The sequence below is a fragment of the Volvox carteri genome, assembly GCF_000143455.1.
Source record: "Volvox carteri f. nagariensis unplaced genomic scaffold VOLCAscaffold_24, whole genome shotgun sequence".
Taxonomy (NCBI): Eukaryota; Viridiplantae; Chlorophyta; class Chlorophyceae; order Chlamydomonadales; family Volvocaceae; genus Volvox; species Volvox carteri.
In genome coordinates, this window is record NW_003307567.1 from 962,842 (window position 1) to 984,103 (window position 21,262).

Consider the following 21,262-nt stretch of genomic DNA (forward strand, 5'->3'; position numbering starts at 1 on the left):
GGTTTGTCAACCGAAAAGCACATTGTTAGGAAACCTTAGCTTCCTATTGCTTCCTTCGTCTGCACTGGGTTCGACTTCTGAGCCCCCGCGGAACCCATACCCGGGGTGCAGGCAGTACGGCAGCTTGTAGGATGGGTTGCGCTTGGTGCTGAAGCCGTAGCCAGGGCTGAACATGCTGCAGCCTGGGCGGCAGCTAGGCTGGCCACGGCTAGGTGTGTGCGCATCACACAAGAGCCTGATACCACGCTTGAAGGCCCTCAGCACGTGGGCCACGAGGCCCATGTGGGTGACCTGACCTGACTGCGTGGACAAAGAAAGCACAATGGAGATGTGGAGGAGGGTAGTCGGGGCCGCAGACATCCGCGCAGGCATCTATGTGCCCGGGGGAGGCTCCGAGGTCAGCGACATGCGGATGTCCTGTCCCGCCAGCTCCGCACAAACAGCACCGGCAGCACAGCCGAACTGCAAGGGAAGGAACGAGCAAAGTGCTGTGGTGACAGCAATAATGGACAGCCGGGGCACCGTCCAAAGCGGCCCCAGCTCGCAGTCTCGATGTATAGCTCTGAGGATCTCCCAGCCTTCCATGCAGATTTACAGCACCCCCCTGACCTGCCTGACCTCGGCCAAGACATCCATCACCGTCCAGGACACCCCCCTCGTTGCACCGGCAGCTATGTGCCTCGTATGACGCCTTCACTGTCTGAACTTTCCGAGTTTTCCGAGCTACCTGCGTCTCTCCGAGCAACCAAGCTCCGTGTTCCCCAGGTCCAACTGCTTGGTGCTGTCGTGGCCATGGTACGGGGCTCGCACCATTGATCCGGTCGAATGAACCATTATTATTTCCTCATTTTTCATTTATCCTCAACCGCCCCAAGCCGCAGTATCCCACGGCTCTGGCCGGATACTAGGCCTGGCAGAGGGCCAGCAGGAAAAATGGGTTAAAAGCGGATTAATCGGAACCAGTCCGAATTGCAGCTCCGAAAGCTCGCCCGTTTCGCATGCCCGTACTGTATGTTGTTACAGGGTGGTATAGCTTCACCAGCGGCCCCCTTTTCCAAGGCATTTCCCTGCTCTCTAATCCGTTCACCCCATCCGATTTCAGAATGTGATCACCGGGTTGAGCAACTCAATACCAGCATCCAACCAAATTTAGCGGATCAACGGCGCCTCAACTTAAGTTCTGATCAGCTCGCTAATTGATGTTCTCACGTCCTACACCGCCCAGAAGATGGGGGGCTACCGCCCAATTCATCACCGCTCACACGCTCGAGAGGTCGGCAGGCAGATTTGAACCCGGACACTCCGGGAACAGAAGTCAGGCCTTAATCTCTGTACATCACAAGCAAACAACAACTGTCGGTCTGTCACTCATAACCGAAACCATTCATCCCCCAAATGGGCCTCCTCTGCTATCTCACACTTCATTGGTCGCATAGGGAAGTGAGCGTTTTGCGTGCGTTCGGTGCTTGTGGTCCTTGCTCCCTGTCCCGGCCTGTCTTCCTCACCGTATCTGGCCAACTGTGGTCCTAGCTTCCTTTCCCCCTCGCCGTGTTTTTTCCTTGTCTCCGCCTTCTGTCTTTTTCCAGTCCTGATGAGGTTGCAGTTTGCAACTTGTCGCTGCTTTTTTCCTTCTTTTGGATAGAGTCCCTGTTCATGTTTGGGTTCTACGTTTTGTCCATCATCTTTGATTGGTTACAGTAGCTTTTTGCGGCGTTCCTCGATTAGAGCTTGTTTGCCGTTTCCTTGGTTACGCTCGGTCCTTTTGCTACAGAACTACAGGTACGGCATCTGTATTCAAGCGAGACGGCCTTTCTGTGGCGGACTCTATGAACAGCACATGGCACACTATCATACAGATACAAAATTCTTGAATAAAGCAGATATCCCTGCCCGATCAGGCTCTAGGAATCAGCCCTTCGGATAAAGTGCGCATGCTAGCGTGCGTCTGTAGCGGGCAGCATGTTGGGGATCAACTCGCTGCTAATAACCGTAAATCTTACGCATCTTTGTATAAAAAATAAATCTCTTTTTGCTGTGGGATAGGTAGGTCATACGGAAAGGACTGCGGCCTTGCTAAGGGTAGGAAACTGGTAGGAACGGGTAGGCCGGGGTAGGAAAGCAACTTTGTCCAGTCTCGCATAACCCCGTTATAATTTCGAGGCTAAAACTATATTTAATGTCCTATTATTTGAAGCACATGTTAATAGCATTGAATGTTGTTTTCTGTAGTCAAAAGCGTCAAAAGTGCAAGGTTGACTTTCCTGCCGGACGTAGAGATCAGAGCCTTACTTTTTTGACATAATAGATTTTATAATATATAAAGCTTAATTATGTTTATGCAGATGTATGTGTCATGATGGTGGGAACGATGACTTGCAAAAATTGGCCTATCGGCTCAGATCGGCAGCGGCAAATACCTATCTCTTATCTTGTTCGCTGCTTACCTCCAGGAATTTTCCGTGTAAGATCTAATAAAATTTTACAACAATATGCAACCATAAGTAGTGCGTGTAACGCAGCGATCGTAATTAGGCAGTCCTTCGCTTAGCTGGCTGGGTAGGGTGTCCAAAGACCACTATTCGCCTTCTGGCCGCCCAGATCTGGTTCAACCAATTGCATAAAAAAATCTCCGATCGTTTCATTTGGAGCCCCACTCCAAGGCTGAGCATGTACCACGGATGCCCGTTATCACGTCCTTTGCGGGGGAGGGCGGACGGGGGCTGCTGCAGGGCGAAAACAGGGGAGCTCTGCTACTGCGCTCGGCCTTTTTCATGAAGGACCAGTTTCTGCTTCTTCCATAATTCCTATCTGCTAGAGTTACCTCAGGTAACTCATCAGGTCAGTCTGTAGGTGTGTTGTGTTAGGTCCTGTCAGGGATGCAACCGGTGGTTTCAACTACCGTTGGAGCCCGTCAACCCATGAACACAACTTGATTTTACATGTTACAAGGATTTGTAAGCCGCTGGACGTTTTAGCACCATTATATTCTCGCGCTGGAACGTCTGCGTCTGCGACGAAGGAGAGCACACTTTGATTAGCATGGACACCAGGGGCGCCCCATTCCGCAGCGCAACCGAACAAGAGCATGCGCCATCTTAATCAGTTTTGAGTTGAGAAGCTCTTGTTGCGGAATCCTGTTGGGCGTCCCTGACCGCATTCAAACCCCCCATGCCTTTACCGACCTTTGCCGAACGTCGCGGAACGCTTCGAGTTATAGCAGCTCGAGACATTGCCCTTCAACCGGTACCTCGAATAGTTTAATATAATACTTATTAATATTTCTCTTACGAATTACCTAGGTTGGCTGGCATTTGGGACACAGGGCCCAGGGCCGCTGCTGCTTCGTTGCAAAGCACTATGCTATTTGTACACGCCCTAAAGCGCTTACTTGCCGCACGCACCTTTTCAGTTACTTTTTTCATATACAAGCATGAAAAAACATTATCCTGGACTTATCAAACAATAGTTTGGAGGAAAAAGAGTTTTGCGCTTGCGCCGCGCGCTTCTCGCCACGCCGCGCCAGCATTCAGGATATCTATACGTAACAACAATATGACTTACTTCACAGTACAATAAACTATTTGTGAAGAATTTAGCTTTGTGCTCCACGACGCCGCGCTATGCAGATGAAAGCTTTCCTGCAAATATTTGATCCTTTCATATGTCAAGAAGCAGCTGGAACTGCCTGAACGATCTTCCCATCCAGTGCCTGTTGCAATACTCGCTCGCAACCCAGGCAGCTGCGTTGGTCTTGGTCTGCCGATACGCTTGATCACCAAGCCTCGCGCCCACTCATCAAGTGCAAACCCACGTATCTCCTCCCGGTGCGGGTCGGGTGCTCATGCCTTCGTTAACCCTCCCACAACCACGAGCGCAGCACCCCCCAACACCACCAAGTTTGCACCCAGCATCGCGCACATGTCAAATCCGAATTCATCCGATATTTGTGAGTAGACGTCTCTTCTGCGCCTGCCTGGGCGCCAGGGCACTGCTCTCACCGGCAATCGGCTGCATGCGTTGTGGCTATGTTCGGGACTGGGAGACAGCAACCTGGGTAGAGCCGGGCCTTCGCCCGCGGGCCCCACAAATCCCTCGGGTGTGGCAATTAGCATCGGCAGTTTTGCACTGCGGCGGTTCGGATGCAGTACACCAGGACGGAGGTCCGAGAGCCTTACATTGGGAAAAATAGTATAACCATGTAAAGTCTAACTTGTAAATGGTTTCTTGCTGCTGCTATAGGTGTTGTGGCGCACAAAAATGTGGGCGCCGGCCTCAATGGCGGGTTTTTGGGAGGACATAGAAGGTTTTGCAGCTGGACTGAGATGCATTTTTATCAAGAATAGCTATCAAGCTGCATGTGGCTAACCTGGAGACATGTATCACTCCTGCAAGAACAGGCCACGCCATGGGGAAACGTCGTGATTAACATCACTGAAAATTACTGCTACCCACACGCCAAGGACAAGATGATAATATGTAAATTATTTTCCTCTACTTTAATTAGCGTCCAACAAGCTATTATGGTGGCGAACCAAACAACTCGGGGATTGCATGGAAAACAGAACGTTCAGGCAAATAATGCGGATAAGGCCAACAATCAAATGAAATATAATGAGTTCATTTTACACTGCCATATGGAAAGTGGTGCATTGCTCAACACGACATTGCCTCAATGCGATGCTCCCATGTCCGCAGGGCTACTGCCGTGAGGACGGAGATTTGCGTTAACGCTGGAGCAGGTTTCAATGCATTACAGCAAAAACATATTTTGCCTTCAGATAAATCGGCTGAACAACCCGGGTTTCCCTTCGCTTGGAACGTGTGGGCAAGGGCATGGCAATGCCGCAACAACTCATATCTTATTAGCATGAATCTCATATAAAGAAGGTAAATTTTTCTTTATGTCCTAAAATAGTAATATCTCAGATAAGATGATCTTTCAGGACGCACCCCGTGAAGCGACACTCGGGTACGAACTGTAACGTCCAGCGCTGGGTGAGGTGACATCGGCGGACACGAAAGTGTTGTCACTTGGCCTAACCAGTATGATATCTTTATAGGAGCTTGATCTGCTTGGCGCGGCGCTGCATGGTACAGGTTGCAGAGCGCGCAGCAGACTCCTGCGACATAGTGCGCGGACATCAGTTGGGTTCCGAAACGCAGCCTGAAGCCATTCAGAGCTACTAAACATATTACATTCATTCAGCAAGTCCGGCCTGCGCCTCAACCTGCTGGGATTGTCGCAAGGTAAAGGTCATGGCGATGCATGCGGGCGTCCCAGCCCAACAGAACACCAAGCTGCGCCGCACATTTATTACCCAGGCTAAATGATATATTTAGTATTGTGTTTGCTTTGCTGCAAATCGATTGTCGGAAGTAGCGCGCCTCACAACGTGTGACCCGGGGTCACTTAACATCTAACGAGTTCCTTGCACCTCACTTCCGCATTACCACTTCTTCGCAGGCCAAGCGCAACAACGACCTTCAACTTTACCACCTCACAACCTCCCACATAAACCAAGAACCTTCACGACCTTGGGGATACCGCCAGACTGTCCGTAACTAGGCCGTGGGTGTTCTTGGTGCAAGCACGCACAACGACGGCGACGCCCGAACCTCCCGCTAGTTCTTTAGGCAAGGCAGCAACCTAATCCGACTATTGCTCCAAAGTGTCGGCTCGGCTTTATTCCGGAAAGTCATCAACCTGAAGAGCAACCTGGATCTCGCTCCGGAACCACGGACAGCTGCGAACAGCAATCCGAGCACCCCCTGCAGCAGATGTCTCTTCCTCCCCAGGCATCAAACCACTTGACTACCCATCCCCACCAGCCCCTCCACCACCTGTCTCCGGTTGAAGTCATCCATCACAACGCAATGTCTGACAAACCTATGGACTCCCAAGGCGAGCGACCTCCTGTCGAGACCCCGCTGCCGTCATCTGGCGCCCTCCGCACCACCCGGTACGACAGGCCCCAAAACAACGTCATCTGGCTCGCAGGCGTTGCCGCCGCCGCTGCTGCCGCTACAACCAATGCTACAGCAACGGTGGAGCCGCCGCCGCCGCCGCCTACTACTCCCGCGGAGCCGCCATCAAACAGCGAAAACTTCGCCAGGTGTGGCGGCGGCGGGCAGCAGCAACGAGGCTCCAACGAGACTCTAGCCGCCTCCGGCGGCGGCGACGCCGGCGGCCGTGGCCGAAAGGCGCTTGCTGCAGCCACCGCTGCCACGGCGGCACCGCCAGCGCCGTCGCCATCGCCGCCGTCGGCAACGGCCGCAGGGCTGCTCCTGCCCAGCGGTGCGCGGATCATTACAGATGCTGCGATCTCCATCGGTGCGGGCCGTCGCTTCCAAAGGGCCGTACATGTACGGCGCAAGGACAATCGCGAGCCCTTCAGCATCACTCTCGACCTGCTGCGGAGCAAGTCCAAGGTACGGCACTATGAACACGACTTATAGCTTGATCCACATACTGCACTCTTTCATACGTACGCACAGCGTGTCGTACAGTACTTTCATACGAGTGGTGCAAATCCCGCTCACGCATAGACGACCACATATCCGTGCGTTGGATGTCCGTCTAATGCTTCGCTAGAGGATGTTTGATACCTTCTTAGGACGGATTTGCCCTGGGGTGGCCCTAGGGGCCCCTCCGTCTCCCCCCCCCCGTAAGGGTCATCCTGCCTGCACGAGGTCCGCCTTCTTCCTCTTTACTGGCCTTGTTATTTTCCTTCTCCTCTCCTTCTCCTTCCTCCTCCGCCTCCCCCCGTCCTCACCTTCCTTTTTCCTCCTTCTTCGCCTGCCATTGTACACAATACTTTTCCAGTCAGACCTCGGCCTCATCCTAACGTTTACAGAGTCCCCCCATCCCGGCTCCCAAAACCTTCGTTCATGGACCGCCCTGATGCTCTGGTAATCCACATTACTCCTCTCCCCCCTCATCCCAAATTCCACCATCACTCCCACAATCCCGCACCTCCCCCACCCATACCATCCCCCTACATGCCACACACGCACACGCACACGCACACAATCAGGGGTTCTCGCTGGACATAACTGAAACCGCCCGCGAGGTTGGCGTGTGTGCAACCGTCATGAAGCGGGCGTGTCGTTCTCTGGGCCTTATCAACGGTTGGCCGTTCCGAGTGTGGAAGCGTTGCAACTACCTGCGAGATGCGTATCTCAAGGTGGGACATACAGACATAGACATGTTGTTACAGGGTGGTCAACTTCGCCAGCGGCCCCCTTTCCCGGGGCAGTCCCTGCTCTCCCCTGCTAGAGGGGCACCCTAATCCGTCACCCCATCCGACTTCAGAATGTATTCGTTGGGTTCGGCAACTCACCACCAGCATCCAACCAAATCTAGCGGATCAACGGCGCATCAACTTAGTTCCTGGTCAGCTCGCAAGTTGATATTATCACGTCCTACACCGTCCATAAGATGGGGGGCCACCTCCCATTTCATCACTCCTCAAACACCCGAGGAGCCGGCAGGCGGATTTGAACCCGGGTCGACTGGGTCGACTGGGAGCAGAAGTCAGGCCTTAACCTCTGCCAGCCGCCTGCCATAGACATAGACAGACATACAGACATAGACATAGACAGACTGACAGACATAGACATAGACAGACATAGACATAGACATAGACAGACATAGACATAGACAGACTGACAGACTGACAAACTGACAGACGGACAGACGGACAGACGGACAGACGGACAGACGGACAGACGGACAGACGGACAGACGGACAGACGGACAGACGGACAGACGGACAGACGGACAGACGGACAGACGGACAGACGGAAAGACGGACAGACGGACAGACGGACAGACGGACAGAGTGACAGACGGACAGACTGACAGACTGACAGACTGACAGACTGACGGACATAGACAGACTGACGGAATCCGGTGAAGTTACTCGTGCGCCATGTCATCCTTCTTCGCCATTCCCCTGGCGCATGGGCCTCCTGGTAGAGTGTCAGTCACACACATTGATGGACTGACGGACTGACGGATGCACCGCTGTGTGATTTGCTTTCACGGCAACGGAACGGAACGTTCAGGACGCCATTCGGATGGTTTCAGAGGCCGCGGCCTTGGAGCAACAATTTGCGCTGTCACCGCAGCACGCCGCAAAAGCGGCGGAGATGCGGAGTGAAGCTGCCCGGCTCAGGGTAGGTGCGTGTGCGGGCGTGTTAAACAGGCACAGGAGGTGGGTAGATGGGTGTGTGTGTGTGTGTGTGTGTCTGTGTGTGTGTGTGTGTGTGTGTGTGTGTCTGTGTGTCTGAGTGTGCGTTTGTTACATATCGGTCCGGGCCTGACAGTGGGCAGGGGCACCTAACCGTATACCCCAACGGGAACGACCGCCGAAGCAGTCGCTTCTTCACACCGACACCGGCACCGACACCGTCAGCCTGTCTGTGTGCTTGTAAGCGCCTGATTTACATTTAAACAGAAAAGATAAGTGTGTGTGTGTCAATTTTGTGTTTGCATTTGTACTTTTCCCCCCTCCCCCCCGGCCCCGCCCCGCTCATGGCTGCCCAAAAGGCGCGAGTCGAAGAGGTGGATCCCCATGGTGGGCGAGTGTGGTGGCGGACCCGGTGGGCCGGGAGCTCCAAGGAGATCCGTTTTTCGTTAATAATGTCGTACGGTGGACCCAAAGTAAGTACAAGGAAGCCCACAGGCTGCGCGCCGGCGCTGCTCGTGGCGGTGGTGGCAGCAGCGGCAGCGGCGGCGGCGGCGGCGGTACGACACGTAGTCGCAAGCGGGGCTCCGGCAGCAACGGCATCGGCGGCGGCGACGGCGCCGACGCGGAAGCAGCCGGACTTGGCGGCGATGAAGAGTACGGAAACGCCTCCGGCGATGAAGACGTGGAGGGTAAGGAAAGGAGGAACTGGGGCAGCGGCGGCGCTGGCGACGGCGGCGGCGGCGGCGGCGGCAGCACCGACTGGGAGTGTGAGGGGATGGAGGGGATGGACGGTGATGGGGTCAGTGATGATGAGCCTGGCGGCGGTGGCATGACAACGACGACGACGGCGACGGAGGCTGCGCGGCGTAGGAGCTCAAAGGCGACTGGCGCCGCCGCCGCCGCCGCCGCCGCCGTCGGCGCCGAAACCGGACCAGAGATTCCAGATTCCATGGTACGGGACGCAGCGGCGGATGCAGCTGCTGTCGGGTTGGACGGCTGCTACGGCGCGGATGCATGCGATGACGACCAGTGTACAACGGCGCCAACGTGTGACCCATGGGTCCGAACCCTGGCCGATATGACCTCCCGGCCACGGCTACAGCCCACTTGGCATCTAAACCCGTCGGGCGGCGACGCAGGCGCCCATAGTTCCGCCACCCAGCGCGACGGCTCAGGTGAAGCCGCTGCTGCGGCAGCAACGCAGTACGGCACCCAGCCGCCGCCGTACTGGCAATCGTCTAGCCCGGAGAAGCCGCACACATTGGCTCTACCGAGGCTACCGCCGCCGCCACCACCGCCACTGCACAATACAAATGTCTTGATGCGACTTCAGCGGAATGACCTTCAGTTGCAGCTACAGCTGCTACAGCAGCAAGAGCAGCAAGAGCAGCAGCAGCAGCAGCAGGTACGGAGACGCGCTGGGGAGCGGGACGCGAAGCGCAGGAAGCTCCAGGTGGCTGATGCGGCGGACGGCGGACACATCGAGCTACAGCCGCTCCCGCCACCCCCACGGCGCTTGTCCTCGGACTCGCACCTGCAGCTGCTGCAGCTTTCCGCTTCCGCTCCCTGCATGCCCCGAAACCAGTCTGACCACCTGTCTAGGGACCTGGTCCAGGCCCAAAATTTAAACATTGTCGCGCAGCTAGACGCAGTACGGCATCAGATCGGCACCGCTGACAGCGTGCTCAGCGCTACCATCGCCGCCGCAGCAGCAGCCGTTACCAACGGCAACTGCGGCGGCGGCGGCAGCGGCTTCAGGCGTCAGCGGTCTCGGAGCATCACCATATTAGGCGAGACGCTGCAGGACTGCCGACATCACCAAACGACAGAAATCGTACCTGTCGTACAAGCAGGCGGCGGCAGCGGCTCTGGCAGCGCCGCGGTAGCTGAGCCGACTGCTCCTTCAGGTCCACGTACTCACGCGTGGGCGCTGCTAGGGCCGACCTCAGGTGGCGACGGCGACGATGGCGTGCTGGCGGCGGCGGTGCGGGGCCACGCCGGCAATGCCGTACCACAGTTTCCAGAGCAGGGCAGCATCCCTAGCTTAAACGAACTAGCCGATGTGGCAGCAGCGTCGGCGGCGGATGGAACGCAACCGTTGCCCCTTCGTGGGTCCGGCAGCGGTGGTGGCAACGGCGGCGCCGGCGGCAACGGCGGCGGTGACCATGCAGCCCCGTCAGCGATGTCCGCGGCGGCGGCGGCGGTGCAACGGACCATCGCGTCCCTCCCGCATTCGCCGTACCACGCTATGTCGTCCTTGCCGGCCGTGGCGTTTGCATCACCGGCCCGTACGGCATGGCTGCCACGTGTACCTGGTGGGGGCGGCGGTGGCGGCGGCAGTAGTGGCGCTGACGTCCTTGCCGTATTCAGCACTGCTGAGGGGGAGCCATTGCGCCGCCGGCAACCGTTGAACTCTTCGCCGTCGGCGCCGTCCTCCCCGCCGTCGCCAAGAGACCGCACGCAACCAGCGGCGGCGCCTCAGGCATTGCAGCAGCAAGTTGCGCCGTTCAGGCTATCACGCGAGTCCGCCTTGTCGTCGCTTGACGCTGCGGCCGCGGCGGTAGCAGCGGTGCCGTCGCCTCCGCCGTCACCTCTCTCTCCGCAGCATCCCAGAGATCAAGCTCACATGTCCACACGGCTGATACGAACGGTGCACGCCGCCAGCGGCTATGCAGACCGGATGCGCGTGCATGCCACCGGCGCCGGCGCCGCTGCCGCCACTGTGGCGGCTGCTGCTGCTGCTGCTGGTGGCTGCCCCGGCCTTTCGCCGCGTCTGCCTGAGCCCCTCATCTTGCAGCTGCAGCATGGCGCCCAGCAGCAGCAGCAGCAGCAGCGTATTGGCTTGGCGGCAGCGACCGCAACGGCGTACCTCCGCAAACAGCAGGCAGATTCAGCGGCGGCGGCGGCGGCGGCAGCGCCGTCCTCGCCGTCGCCATCTCCGCCGGTCCTCCAAGATTTCGACACCGTCCCGTTTACCCAGCAGCCGCAGGGACATGGCGCCGCCGCCGCCGCCGCCGCCTCCGCCTCTCCCTTCCGGCCCTACGTGCCCCTAACGCCTCGCAGCTCCGTACTTTTGCCTCTGATGCCCCAGCCCCGGCTGCAGCCCCAACGGCATCAGCAACAGCGCCAGTCGTCGGCTATCCAAATGACCCAGCGGGCGCCTGGCGTTGCCGGACCTCAGGCTCGCTCGCCACCGCGCCACGCGCTGCCGTCGCCGCCGCCACCACAGCAGCAGCATGCGTCGGCGGCTGCCGCCGCCAACGCGGCTGGCGGCGGCTGCAACAGCTCATCACCGAAGACATCTCCGGCGCTCGGCGCTGGCGCCTCCTCTCCACCCAAGCCGGCGGCCGTGGCAGCCCCGCACGCTGCTTCAGCCGGCGGCAGCGCCGGCGGCGGCGGCGGCGCCTTATCGTCAATACTTCAAGAGCTTCAGCCCTTGCTGCCTGCTGAGGTCCGAAGAGCGTTGTCGGAGCTGCTACAGTCGTCACCAAGAACCACTGCTACAGCCGCACCATCAATTACAACGATTGTGCCATCTGCCCAAGGCCGAAGTCCGCGGCAGGAACAGCAACGCCAGCAACAGCAGCAACAGCAACCGCAACACCAGCAACAGCAACCGCAACAGCAGCAACAGCAACAGCAGCAACAGCAACAGCAACAACAAGAGCAGCACGATCATCCGGATCGGGAGCAGCCGCTGCAGCCGGATCACCTGCAGGCGGTGCTGATGGCTTTCGCAACACAGGTCGCGGACCTGGCAGCGCAGCTCAGGGAGTCTCGACACCAGGTCCAGCTGTTGGAGCTTCGAGTGCTGGTGGCTGAACAAAAGGCTCAGGTTACGGAGCTGAAGCTGCAGATGGCGGAGCAGCAGCGGACGGCGGCAGGTTGTGCGATGGTGGGTGCATCTGAAATTAACGGTGGTGGTGGTGGTGGTGGTGGTGGTGGACGGAGCTGATGAGGTGTCGCGGGCCGGGCCACCGATAACGACGGAGTATCTTCTGTGATCTGCGTCCCACCGACTGGCTTCAGCTTACAGACTCCCTCGACGTGGCATTGCACTCTGTGGGTGGCTGCCTCGACGATGGTGGGTGCAACTGTGCAACGTAGAATGCTTTGGAGCAATCAGCAGTAGTAGGAGTGGCAGCAGTGAAGTAGGAGTAGTAGGGGTAGTAGGAACTTGTGACGACAGGTACGGGAGTATGTGTTGGGGACTAAGCGAGGTCTTGGGGATTAGGAATCCATAGGCAAGAGCTACGCATCTTTACGAATTGTTCGTCGCCGTGCAAAGCGGCATGGGCGTGGGTGGGCCGTGCAAGCGGCATGAGCAACCAAACAGCAGCGCACGTCGGCGCAACGACGCCTCATTCTTTTGTGGGCTATGTGGGAAGCGAAGGCGATCAGGCAAAATAGGACATCGCTTTTATCAACTCCAAGAAAAAAATGTTCATGTTTTTTGATAAAGTCACGGCTGCTAGTTGTGGAAGCATTTTGCGTGGTCGCTCTCTGGGGAGACGGGAAACCTATGAGCCAGTTGTTTCCCAGCTTTTCGAGCTGTCAATCGCGTCGTCAGATATCGCGTTCTTGCGTTCCGAACTTGTCGAGTCTGGATCTCTATTTGGGTGTATGTGTCTTCCTGGCAATTTTGGCTGTATACTGTATGCGCTCATACGCGCTCCTCCTCGCCGACGTTTTGTGCCTCCCTAGCGGGACGTACAGGTAGATGGTAGTCAGGAGCGGTCCTGCCGCAATGGTCGGGCCTCGTTTCATATCACCAGGCTCCGAGAAATTTGAGCATCATACATATTAAAAAAGGGCGAAGGCCACCGGTATGCATGAGGTTAAGGCCCGAAGAACATGTCTTGGCGACGCTTATTCCTTGCGATTTCCGCTGCTTTCTCCTTTTCCGGAATTTCCGGAAAACATCGTTCGGAGATTTTGGTTACGGCCACTCCGTGAATTCCGTTTGTTGTGACGGTGTTTACGGTGATGCGATTGGCGCGCTTTATTAGGCACAGTTCTTCGCCACATGCATGTCAATTTTTACCTCAGCAGAGATGCGGGGTTTCGAAGCTCGTACGAAACGTACGACACAAGGACGCGTGCAGCGTGGTTCTGTACCCGCTGTAGCGTCTTGGCTGCAGAGCAAGGTGGTGTGGCTTGATGGAATGTCATACATGCGCATGTATGATGTCTAAAGCACATTGACGCGCGGTCAATATGCATCACGCACGTTGAGCGGCGAAGGAGAGAAAGCTTGCAGAGCCACCGTTGCAGTTCTCGTCTCGGAAGCCATATGGCCGTACATGTAAGTCATGTACGACAGGCTGTTTATTTGGATATGTGGACGGAACCGATTTCCAGCGCGTGCGTACGTGCATATGCGATTCCCCGCAGGTGGGGGCGAGATGGAGGACTGTCTTTGGGTTTCCATCCACATTTCCGCTCCATATCTCCACTTCGTTCTTCTGGCCACCTCGCATCCCATCTCGTAACTGCACCCCCTGTCGTGGCTAACGATAGCCGTACTGCAACTGGTTGTACGGCGACCAAGCTGAGATCGGCCAGGAGATGAAGCTTCTGGATAGAAGCGCTCGTTGTTCTGTTTTCCTACTGGTGAATTTTCTCGTACACAGCATCTGTGTGCTTTGCATTGCTTTTGGGCGTGTGTGCTTGTGATTATGCATGTATGTGTGTATGTGTGTGCGCTTTGAGGAATCGCGCTGCGTACGTTATGTATGATGTGCGGGACAGGGGGGCCATATCTTCACCCGTGGCCGCTACCCGGCGAAACCCTGCCTTCCCCGGTATTTTATGCATGTATGTATGTATTATGTATGCTTCGGGTTGCGCGTGGATTACTTCTCTTCTGCGGCTGTGTACATCTGTACATACAAAGCTGCTCGGCACCTGGCGGCTCTGGACGGGTACCGTTGAAGTGCAGAGCTGAGATGGTCACCCCCCGCTCTGGCGAGAGTCTAACAGCCCTCCCCTTCCTCGCACCGCCGTGTGGTAACCGGGGGGGACTAGTGGTTGGGGGTACGCTGGTGGTGTTGGTGACGGCGTTGTTGGGTGTAGTTGGGGCTAGGGCCGCTTTAAGGTGCACGTGACACACGCGCGCGCTATTGCAGAGTATCACGCGCGCCCTCCATGAAGGGTGTGGCGTGTGTGTGTAGCCAAGGTTCGGGGGAGGTGTCGCCTAGGTAGATGAAGGTTTGTGTATGTTGGCAAATCTTCTTGAGTGTGCGGGTGACAGTTTTTGGCACGAATATTTGTGGAATTGTGCATTTGCATGTGCAGATGTATGTATGTATGTCTCGTGTCCGTGTATGTATGAGTGTGTGGTGTATGGGTATGTTATGTATGAGTGTGTGTGTGTGCGTATGTATATGTGAATGCGTATCTGTGTGTACCCGCGCGTGTATGTATGTATGTATGTAGTCGGCTGCCGACAGCAGCAAAGCAAGCTGTTAGATTAGACAGTAAAAGTGGTTTTATGTGTGTTTCGGTGGCGCCCATAGATCACACATCAGCTGTCGTGTATCGTGTACGGCAGCATTCGAATCCATTGAGTTGCAGATCTAATTTGTTTTTTTCGCGCACTTCATGTTGAGAGATGAGGCAATTTGGAGTAGGCGGACATCTGTGTCCGGTGTAGTTACGATGAGCCATAAAGCGCGCTTGGAGGCATTCAGTTGAGTTGATAAGCCAGCCCTTGACAATTTTGACACAGGCTTTCTGGTATGTTCGATGCTATTTTCGTTGGCTGCCTGGTTGAATGTATTCACGGAATTCTGGGAGGACATTATTGAAACCTGTTTGTACTCTTAGTATGGCCATTAGTACGGCCAAGTAGCAAACTAATCTCGGGTACGGCAGATATCCGCTAATATCCGCATCTTGTGCCACACGTGGCATGAATGTCAAGCTTGGATGAAAAGAGTTGTGTTACATATAATTGATGTGTAGCTCAAGATTTGCCACCTTTACAGGCCAATTTGCAGTATTGTACTACTCTTATGCACATGCTATTGACGTGAGCCTGAGCCTTCTATTGAGACGAGATCTCCTGTGAAGACGCAATGATATGGAGTTCTGGGGCCCGTCCGTTCGGGACACAGACAGTGTTTGTTACCCGGTCTGTTCCTCTACTATACCTACCTACGCCATGGACACGCGTTCGACTGCACTAACCCCCTTCACACGTGGGGATAAAACACATATGGGGCCCATGGGTCCCATCCTCATGTGTCCTATCTGCGCACAGGACTACAGTCCGCCAGCAATCAACACCAACACGACATGGGCGGTGGTACCTCCATCAACTCCAGCTCTTCTCCGGCTCCGAAACCCATCGGCTGCTCACATGTGTGCATGCGAACACTCGAGCAGTCATTAACTATGCTGTACCTACTGCACTGTACATCGGGGTATGTACGCTGTACATAGCTCTGTGATTGTCGTAGTACCTGTAGCTATAGCTAGCTAGAACCAATCTGATTTAAACGTCATATAATGCGTTCTGCACCTCCTAACTGCAACGACTCCCCCCTACTTACAAGCTGTGCGCTTTCCTAGCAAAACCAACGCCTCCAATGCCACGCCATTACGAACACGTTCATCACCACAAGCGGAGTCCCTGGAGGACGGAATCCACAGCTGGCTGGGGCCCGCTCCAGAACCCCACCAAAAGTGGGGTCATTTTATCGACAACCCGCAAGACAGCTTCTAGGCTTAGTCCGCTCACCCGCCCCCTCCCGGCCCCAGCGCTCCAACCTGTTTTGACTTCAGCTGAAAACTCTCCTGAACCCTTCGCGCCAGCATCTGCGCCCCAGAACTTGCAAAGTAGGACATGGCGGGACAAGCCACCGCTGCCAGCGGACCCCCCAAAGGAAGCGCCGCCCAGCAGGCCGATGACGCACACGCTCCCACCACCACACCCGCCGCCTCCACCACCCGCCCCTCCCTCGCACTACCCATCAGCGAGTTGCACATCACCCCAACCATCCCGGCCGACAAGCTCCCCAGCAGCGCATTGGCGGTGAGAGTGCTGGCGACCGCACCCAGTCCCGCTGCAACACCGCTAAGGGCCGCGGTTTCCGCGACTATGCGCACAGTCTCACCCACTCGACAGTTTTCACTTTCCCCGCCACTTCCCAACCCTTTTCCCTTGGTGTCGGTGTTGGTGTCGGTGTCAGGCCTAGCAGCCGGCGCTGCAAGTAGCTTTCGACAATCCCCGCGGCCGTTGAAGTAAAGGAACAGGAGCGATGACGTGCAGCCCATTACCGCGCCCACTACCGCGGCGGCCGCACCATTGCGTACGGCATCAAGCGGCACGTTCGGCCGCAATGCGGTGAAGTGCCTCACCGGATGGGTGACTAGCTGCTCACCCTGAGCCAGTGTGAGGGGAGCGCTGCTTACGATATTGCCGCCGCTGTGTGCTGTCAGGCGCGGTGAGGCGCCCGGGACAGGGCGGTCGGCTGGTACGATCTTCTGCATGGGGCCGTACCGCGGGTTGCGCAAACGTTTTCGTAGGACCTTCAGGTTTTCATAGAACTTGGACTGCGCTTGGTCGACGAGTTTGCCGGCTCGCGTGTCCACGATATTAATGTCGACATCGCTGTCTCTCTCTCCCAGCATTGCCCTGGGAAAACGGCACGTGAGTGAAAGCAAAGTACACGGCACTGCGTATGGGCATTGTGTATGGGACGATAGCTGATTTGGAACACCATGAGTCTTTGCCTACCTACCTACCTGCCTACCTACCTACTTACCTACCCACCTTTGCACCATCACCATGCGCATCGCAGCCAGCACGGGGGTTGGGGAACCTACCGTATACTCCACCGTATACACACACGATACATTCTTCTCTCTCTCTTTCTCTTTGTGTAGTTGTACCTGCCTCGCCACGCCCTGCCCTGCCACTTGAGGAAACGCCACCATGGACATGACCAACTGATCGCAACATGTCACCCGCCGACCCTCCCCACCTAGAGGGCCGCTGTCCTGCCGCTATCCTTCCCTAGGAGCGGGAACACACTTTTGCAGATAGCGGCGGCTACATCCCTCTCACACTGTCACGTCGGTATCCTTACTTTTACTACTGTACATGCTCACTACACAGTTCTTGGTCGCTCTGCCACAGGCGGGTTAACTGGACGGTCGCAGATTAGCGTCTTAACTTTGTTGCGACAAGTTGGATAATTCACGAAATGAACAAGGACAGGGTGGCGGCCGCGGGGAGGGGAGGGGAGGGCTGCCAGCTGATCCGTTGCAGCGACGCAGCTTTAGCTTCCCCCGTGTGACCCAGCGAATATATCGAGCGCTACATACAACTTTGGCGCAAAATACAAATTTGCAGCAAAAAATATAAATTTGGTGTAAAGATAAAAACTTCAAATTTGGCGCAAGCATAAATTTCGCGTTCCTTGTAATTTGGCGCTGTTATGCCCATTAGGCGCCGTGCACAGATAATTTGGCGCTAAATCCAAACTTGGCACTAAACACAGTGCTAAACACATATTTGGCGCACAATACAGCGCTAAGAAAGTTAAACAATAACCCTCTTCAGCATACAGACATTGCACCAAGGTCACGTTTGCAATCGAGGTTTGCAATTGCGACTCAGGCACACAAGAGCACGTACACCTGCATTACCTTCGCCTCACGCCAGGCGTTCTTCCAGACGCACGTTCTTCCCCCTCCCTAACGGCCCTTTCCCCCCCCACACACACACATACACATACATGCACGCATTAAAGCAAATTTTTCCTCACCTCAAGCTGGATTCCGACGCCACAGCGCTGAGATTGAAAGTGGCGGCGTGGTGCACCTCAACAAGCCAGCCCCTCACTACATGAAGCGGCGCGGTGGCATGCTTCTCCAGTAAGGCCTGCACCTCCAGTAAGGCGCTCTTTAAGATCTGGATCTGCTCGGTGTTTCGAAGGATCACCGGGCGCACCACCAGGTCCCACGCCGCGGCGCTTGCTGAGACGCATGAGGAGATGAGGTGGTGGGGGTCTCGGCGTGTGCGGGAGCGGGTCGTAGAAGCCTCCGCTACCGGCATCTGGGTCTCGGCGCTTCCAGGTGTCCCTGGAAACTTGAGCAATCCTCCAGCTTGATTGTCTGTTGGTTTCTGACGATTATTCTGGTTAACGACTGGAGGAGTAGGTGGAGAGGGTGGAGGACGGTGTGGAGGAGTAGGTGGAGCGGGCTGCATTGCTCCAACTACAAGGTTATCAACTTCTGCGAGCTGCTGGCTGGCTTGAGTTGTGGACGCTTGTTGTCCCGAAGCTCCGCCTTGGCTCTCGAATTTGTCATCGGTCTTGGGATGCATCGCGCAGTTGCGCTGTGCAAACCGTACCACCCGAGGTATTTAACGACACCGATCAGGTAGCTTGAAGCGCAAGCCAGGTAAGAAGGCTATAACATTGTACCTTCCGGAGAACTGGCGGTCCACGTGCGTTGCAGGTCGCAAATCGTAAGGATTAACGAAATTTCTTATTTGGAAAATTAAGATGCAAAACAATTGTGTTGCCAAATCATCGTCGCCTTGTAAGCTATAAGAGCCCCTGACATACCCGTGACAACCCGTGGCATGATTGCCATCGTATACTCGTCGTATACGGACATGCAGTTCTCAATCAATTCGCATTACTTCGTTATTACTGCCTACAACGTTCTTCGCAGCACGACTGAGCACGACTGAAATCCCAGTACCGGTACGAGACGAGCTGGCGCCAAATTACTGAAAATGGCTGAGCATAAAACATACCAACAAGAGGGCAACATGAAACTACATACCTTGTGTCGGAACACCGAACGTGCTGCCAGAAGGAACAACGCCACCGAATGCAGGCTGTCTAAACCCCGCTTGCCTTACTCGCTCGAAGATTCGGCTGGGAACCACCACTTGCTGAACAGTTCGTTCCCTGCTACTCCTTACTATTAGACTGGTTAGCAGTCCAGTATCTGCACGCTTTTTTTCGAACATAGTTTATCAACCATGTTTGGACAGGGAACACGAGCAACGGCGTGCGGCCTGCCTGCTTGCTTACCTACCGCCCCACACGGGCGCCCCACAGCCGCACCACTACAGCGAGTCGTGTGACATCGCATGATGCACAACCCACAGGTCTGTTAGCATGCCATGACGTCACGTGAAACGATCGGTACGACGACCGGTACGAACCTGTTGTGAAAATCACTAACTCAGTTTGAAGGTAACCCAGGACAACCGCCCGACAGATCCTCCTCCTCCCCCTCCTCGCCGCCGCCCGCGTCCTCCTCCTCGTCATCATCGGCTCCCTCACCCCTTTCCTCCTCATCCTTCCCCCCCTTCGCCCAATCTGCCGTACATCCCTCTCTGGCCACCGTGGAGTTCCTCGTACATGTCTCCCTCCTCATCCTCGCCCGCTCCGTCCTCCGCCCCCTCCTCCGCAAACCCCCGACCAACCCCCTTCCCCTCATCCCCAACCCCGTCAGCGACCTCATCATTCTGCTGCGCTGCAAGGTGCGGCTCCATGTCCCCTGCGCTGCCGAACCCTCCCCGATGGCCACCAGCGCCATTGGCATTAGCAGTAGCAGCAGCGGCAGCGGCAGCTGTAGCGGTGGCGGCGGCCTTTCCCGCCTTCAATTTCCGCCGGGCCTGCGCCTCCGCTAACGTCCGCGGCCGCTTCTTAGGCCTGCCCTCCGGCTGCACCGACGGCCCCGCCTCCTCCAACCCCTCCGAAACCACCTCACGCTTCAACCCCACATAAGGCTCCCCGTCGCCATCAGCGTTGCCGTACACCTCCGCCTCTGGCGCAACCGCCGCTGCCTTTGGCTTTCGTGGCTTCCGGGGTACCTTGGGCGGCGGCGCCGCCGCCGCCACTGCCCCAGCCGCCGCGGCTTCGTCTGCCGCCGCCGCCGCCGCTGCCGGCGGCGGCGGGCCCCCCTTCGGCTTACGCGACTTCTTTGCTTTGGGTGCAACCGCGACGTCAGCGCCATTGTCACCTTCAGCAGTGCCGGTGCCGCCCGCTGCTCGCTTGCCTCGGCCTCTGCCGCCGCCACCACTGCCGCCGCCGCCGCCACCACTGCCGCCGCCGCCACTCCTGGCCTTCTTTTTCGCGGCACCCTGGGAGCCCCCTCCCGTACCTCTGTCACCGCCGCCGCCGTCATGCTCCTGTTCCTCATCCTCATTGCCATTGCCATTGCCGTAGCCCCCGCCGCCGTCATCATCATCGTCACCACCATCATCGTCGTCGTCAAAGCCCCCATAGGCCTGCGATTTCACCCCATGTCATGCCATGTCAACCAGAAACCAACTTAAAAGAACAAGGACATGCGGACATACATACATACATACATACATACATACATACATACATACATACATACATACATACATACATACATACATACATACATACAGCCGCGTGACAGCGTGGCCGTGGCGGTACGAGGAAGCGGAATTGGGGGAGCGCTCGGGAGAGGTGACAAGGAGGGAGTGAAGAGAGAAGAGGGGAGGGAGCAATTGCGTGAGGACAGCTACAGGCGGAGGAGGAGAAGGAGGAGGGGCCTGGACGTATGCCTGGGCTCATGCATCCGTACGACCGTACGACCATGCACACATTTCCATACCTGCGACGCGACCTCGTTGCCGTGTATGTCCTTGTTCTTGAGCTGTGCAATGCGGATCCCATCGGCGCAACCCATCTGGGGCACAGGAACATGGGGCACAGGTGCATGTCGTCGTTGTTGACATGGTTTTGGCAAATTTGTGGCAAAGGCTTTCGAGCAACAAAAGGAGGAGGAGAAGGTGGTAGTAGTACGGAACTTCCCACTGCTGGCCCACCAGGCCTGGTCTACCCTGCCTGGTCTAGGTCTGTAAGGGGAGGGGGTTCCCATGAAGCGACGCGGGACGAGGAGAACTCACAACAAAGGAGAGTGGGGGGGAAGGTACTTGACGGTTTTTAGGGGAGGGGTTCGTCATTCACACAATGCCGCTCCCTATGCTCTCCATACCCATCTCCCTCCCCAAGCCAATCTCCCAGGCCCCCCCCAGCCCCCACCCCAGCCCCCCCCCANCC

General features: G+C 56.5%; 2 protein-coding genes across 2 annotated transcripts in view; one reads left to right on the plus strand and one right to left on the minus strand.

Annotated features, from left to right (window-relative positions):
- Positions 1–4,931: 4,931 nt before the first annotated feature.
- On the plus strand, positions 4,932–12,983 carry VOLCADRAFT_92128 (uncharacterized protein; the record flags this gene model as incomplete). Its single annotated transcript, XM_002951489.1, has 10 exons — positions 4,932–4,969; positions 5,970–6,190; positions 6,314–6,429; positions 7,035–7,184; positions 8,068–8,178; positions 8,552–8,665; positions 9,332–9,367; positions 9,733–11,643; positions 11,938–12,087; positions 12,897–12,983. The coding sequence occupies 10 exons, from the start codon at positions 4,932–4,934 to the stop codon at positions 12,981–12,983; spliced, it is 2,934 nt and encodes a 977-aa protein (XP_002951535.1).
- A 249-nt stretch (positions 12,984–13,232) lies between these two features.
- The window catches only part of VOLCADRAFT_92129 (uncharacterized protein), a gene marked incomplete at both ends in the record, with an annotated part of 27,115 nt that continues 19,085 nt past the window's right edge, over positions 13,233–21,262 (minus strand). The window contains 6 exons of the mRNA XM_002951569.1: positions 13,233–13,327; positions 14,193–14,233; positions 15,937–16,833; positions 17,969–18,350; positions 19,935–20,454; positions 20,814–20,888. Coding sequence (XP_002951615.1) covers positions 13,233–13,327; positions 14,193–14,233; positions 15,937–16,833; positions 17,969–18,350; positions 19,935–20,454; positions 20,814–20,888 — 2,010 coding nt within the window. The remainder of the gene's footprint in view (positions 13,328–14,192; positions 14,234–15,936; positions 16,834–17,968; positions 18,351–19,934; positions 20,455–20,813; positions 20,889–21,262) is intronic.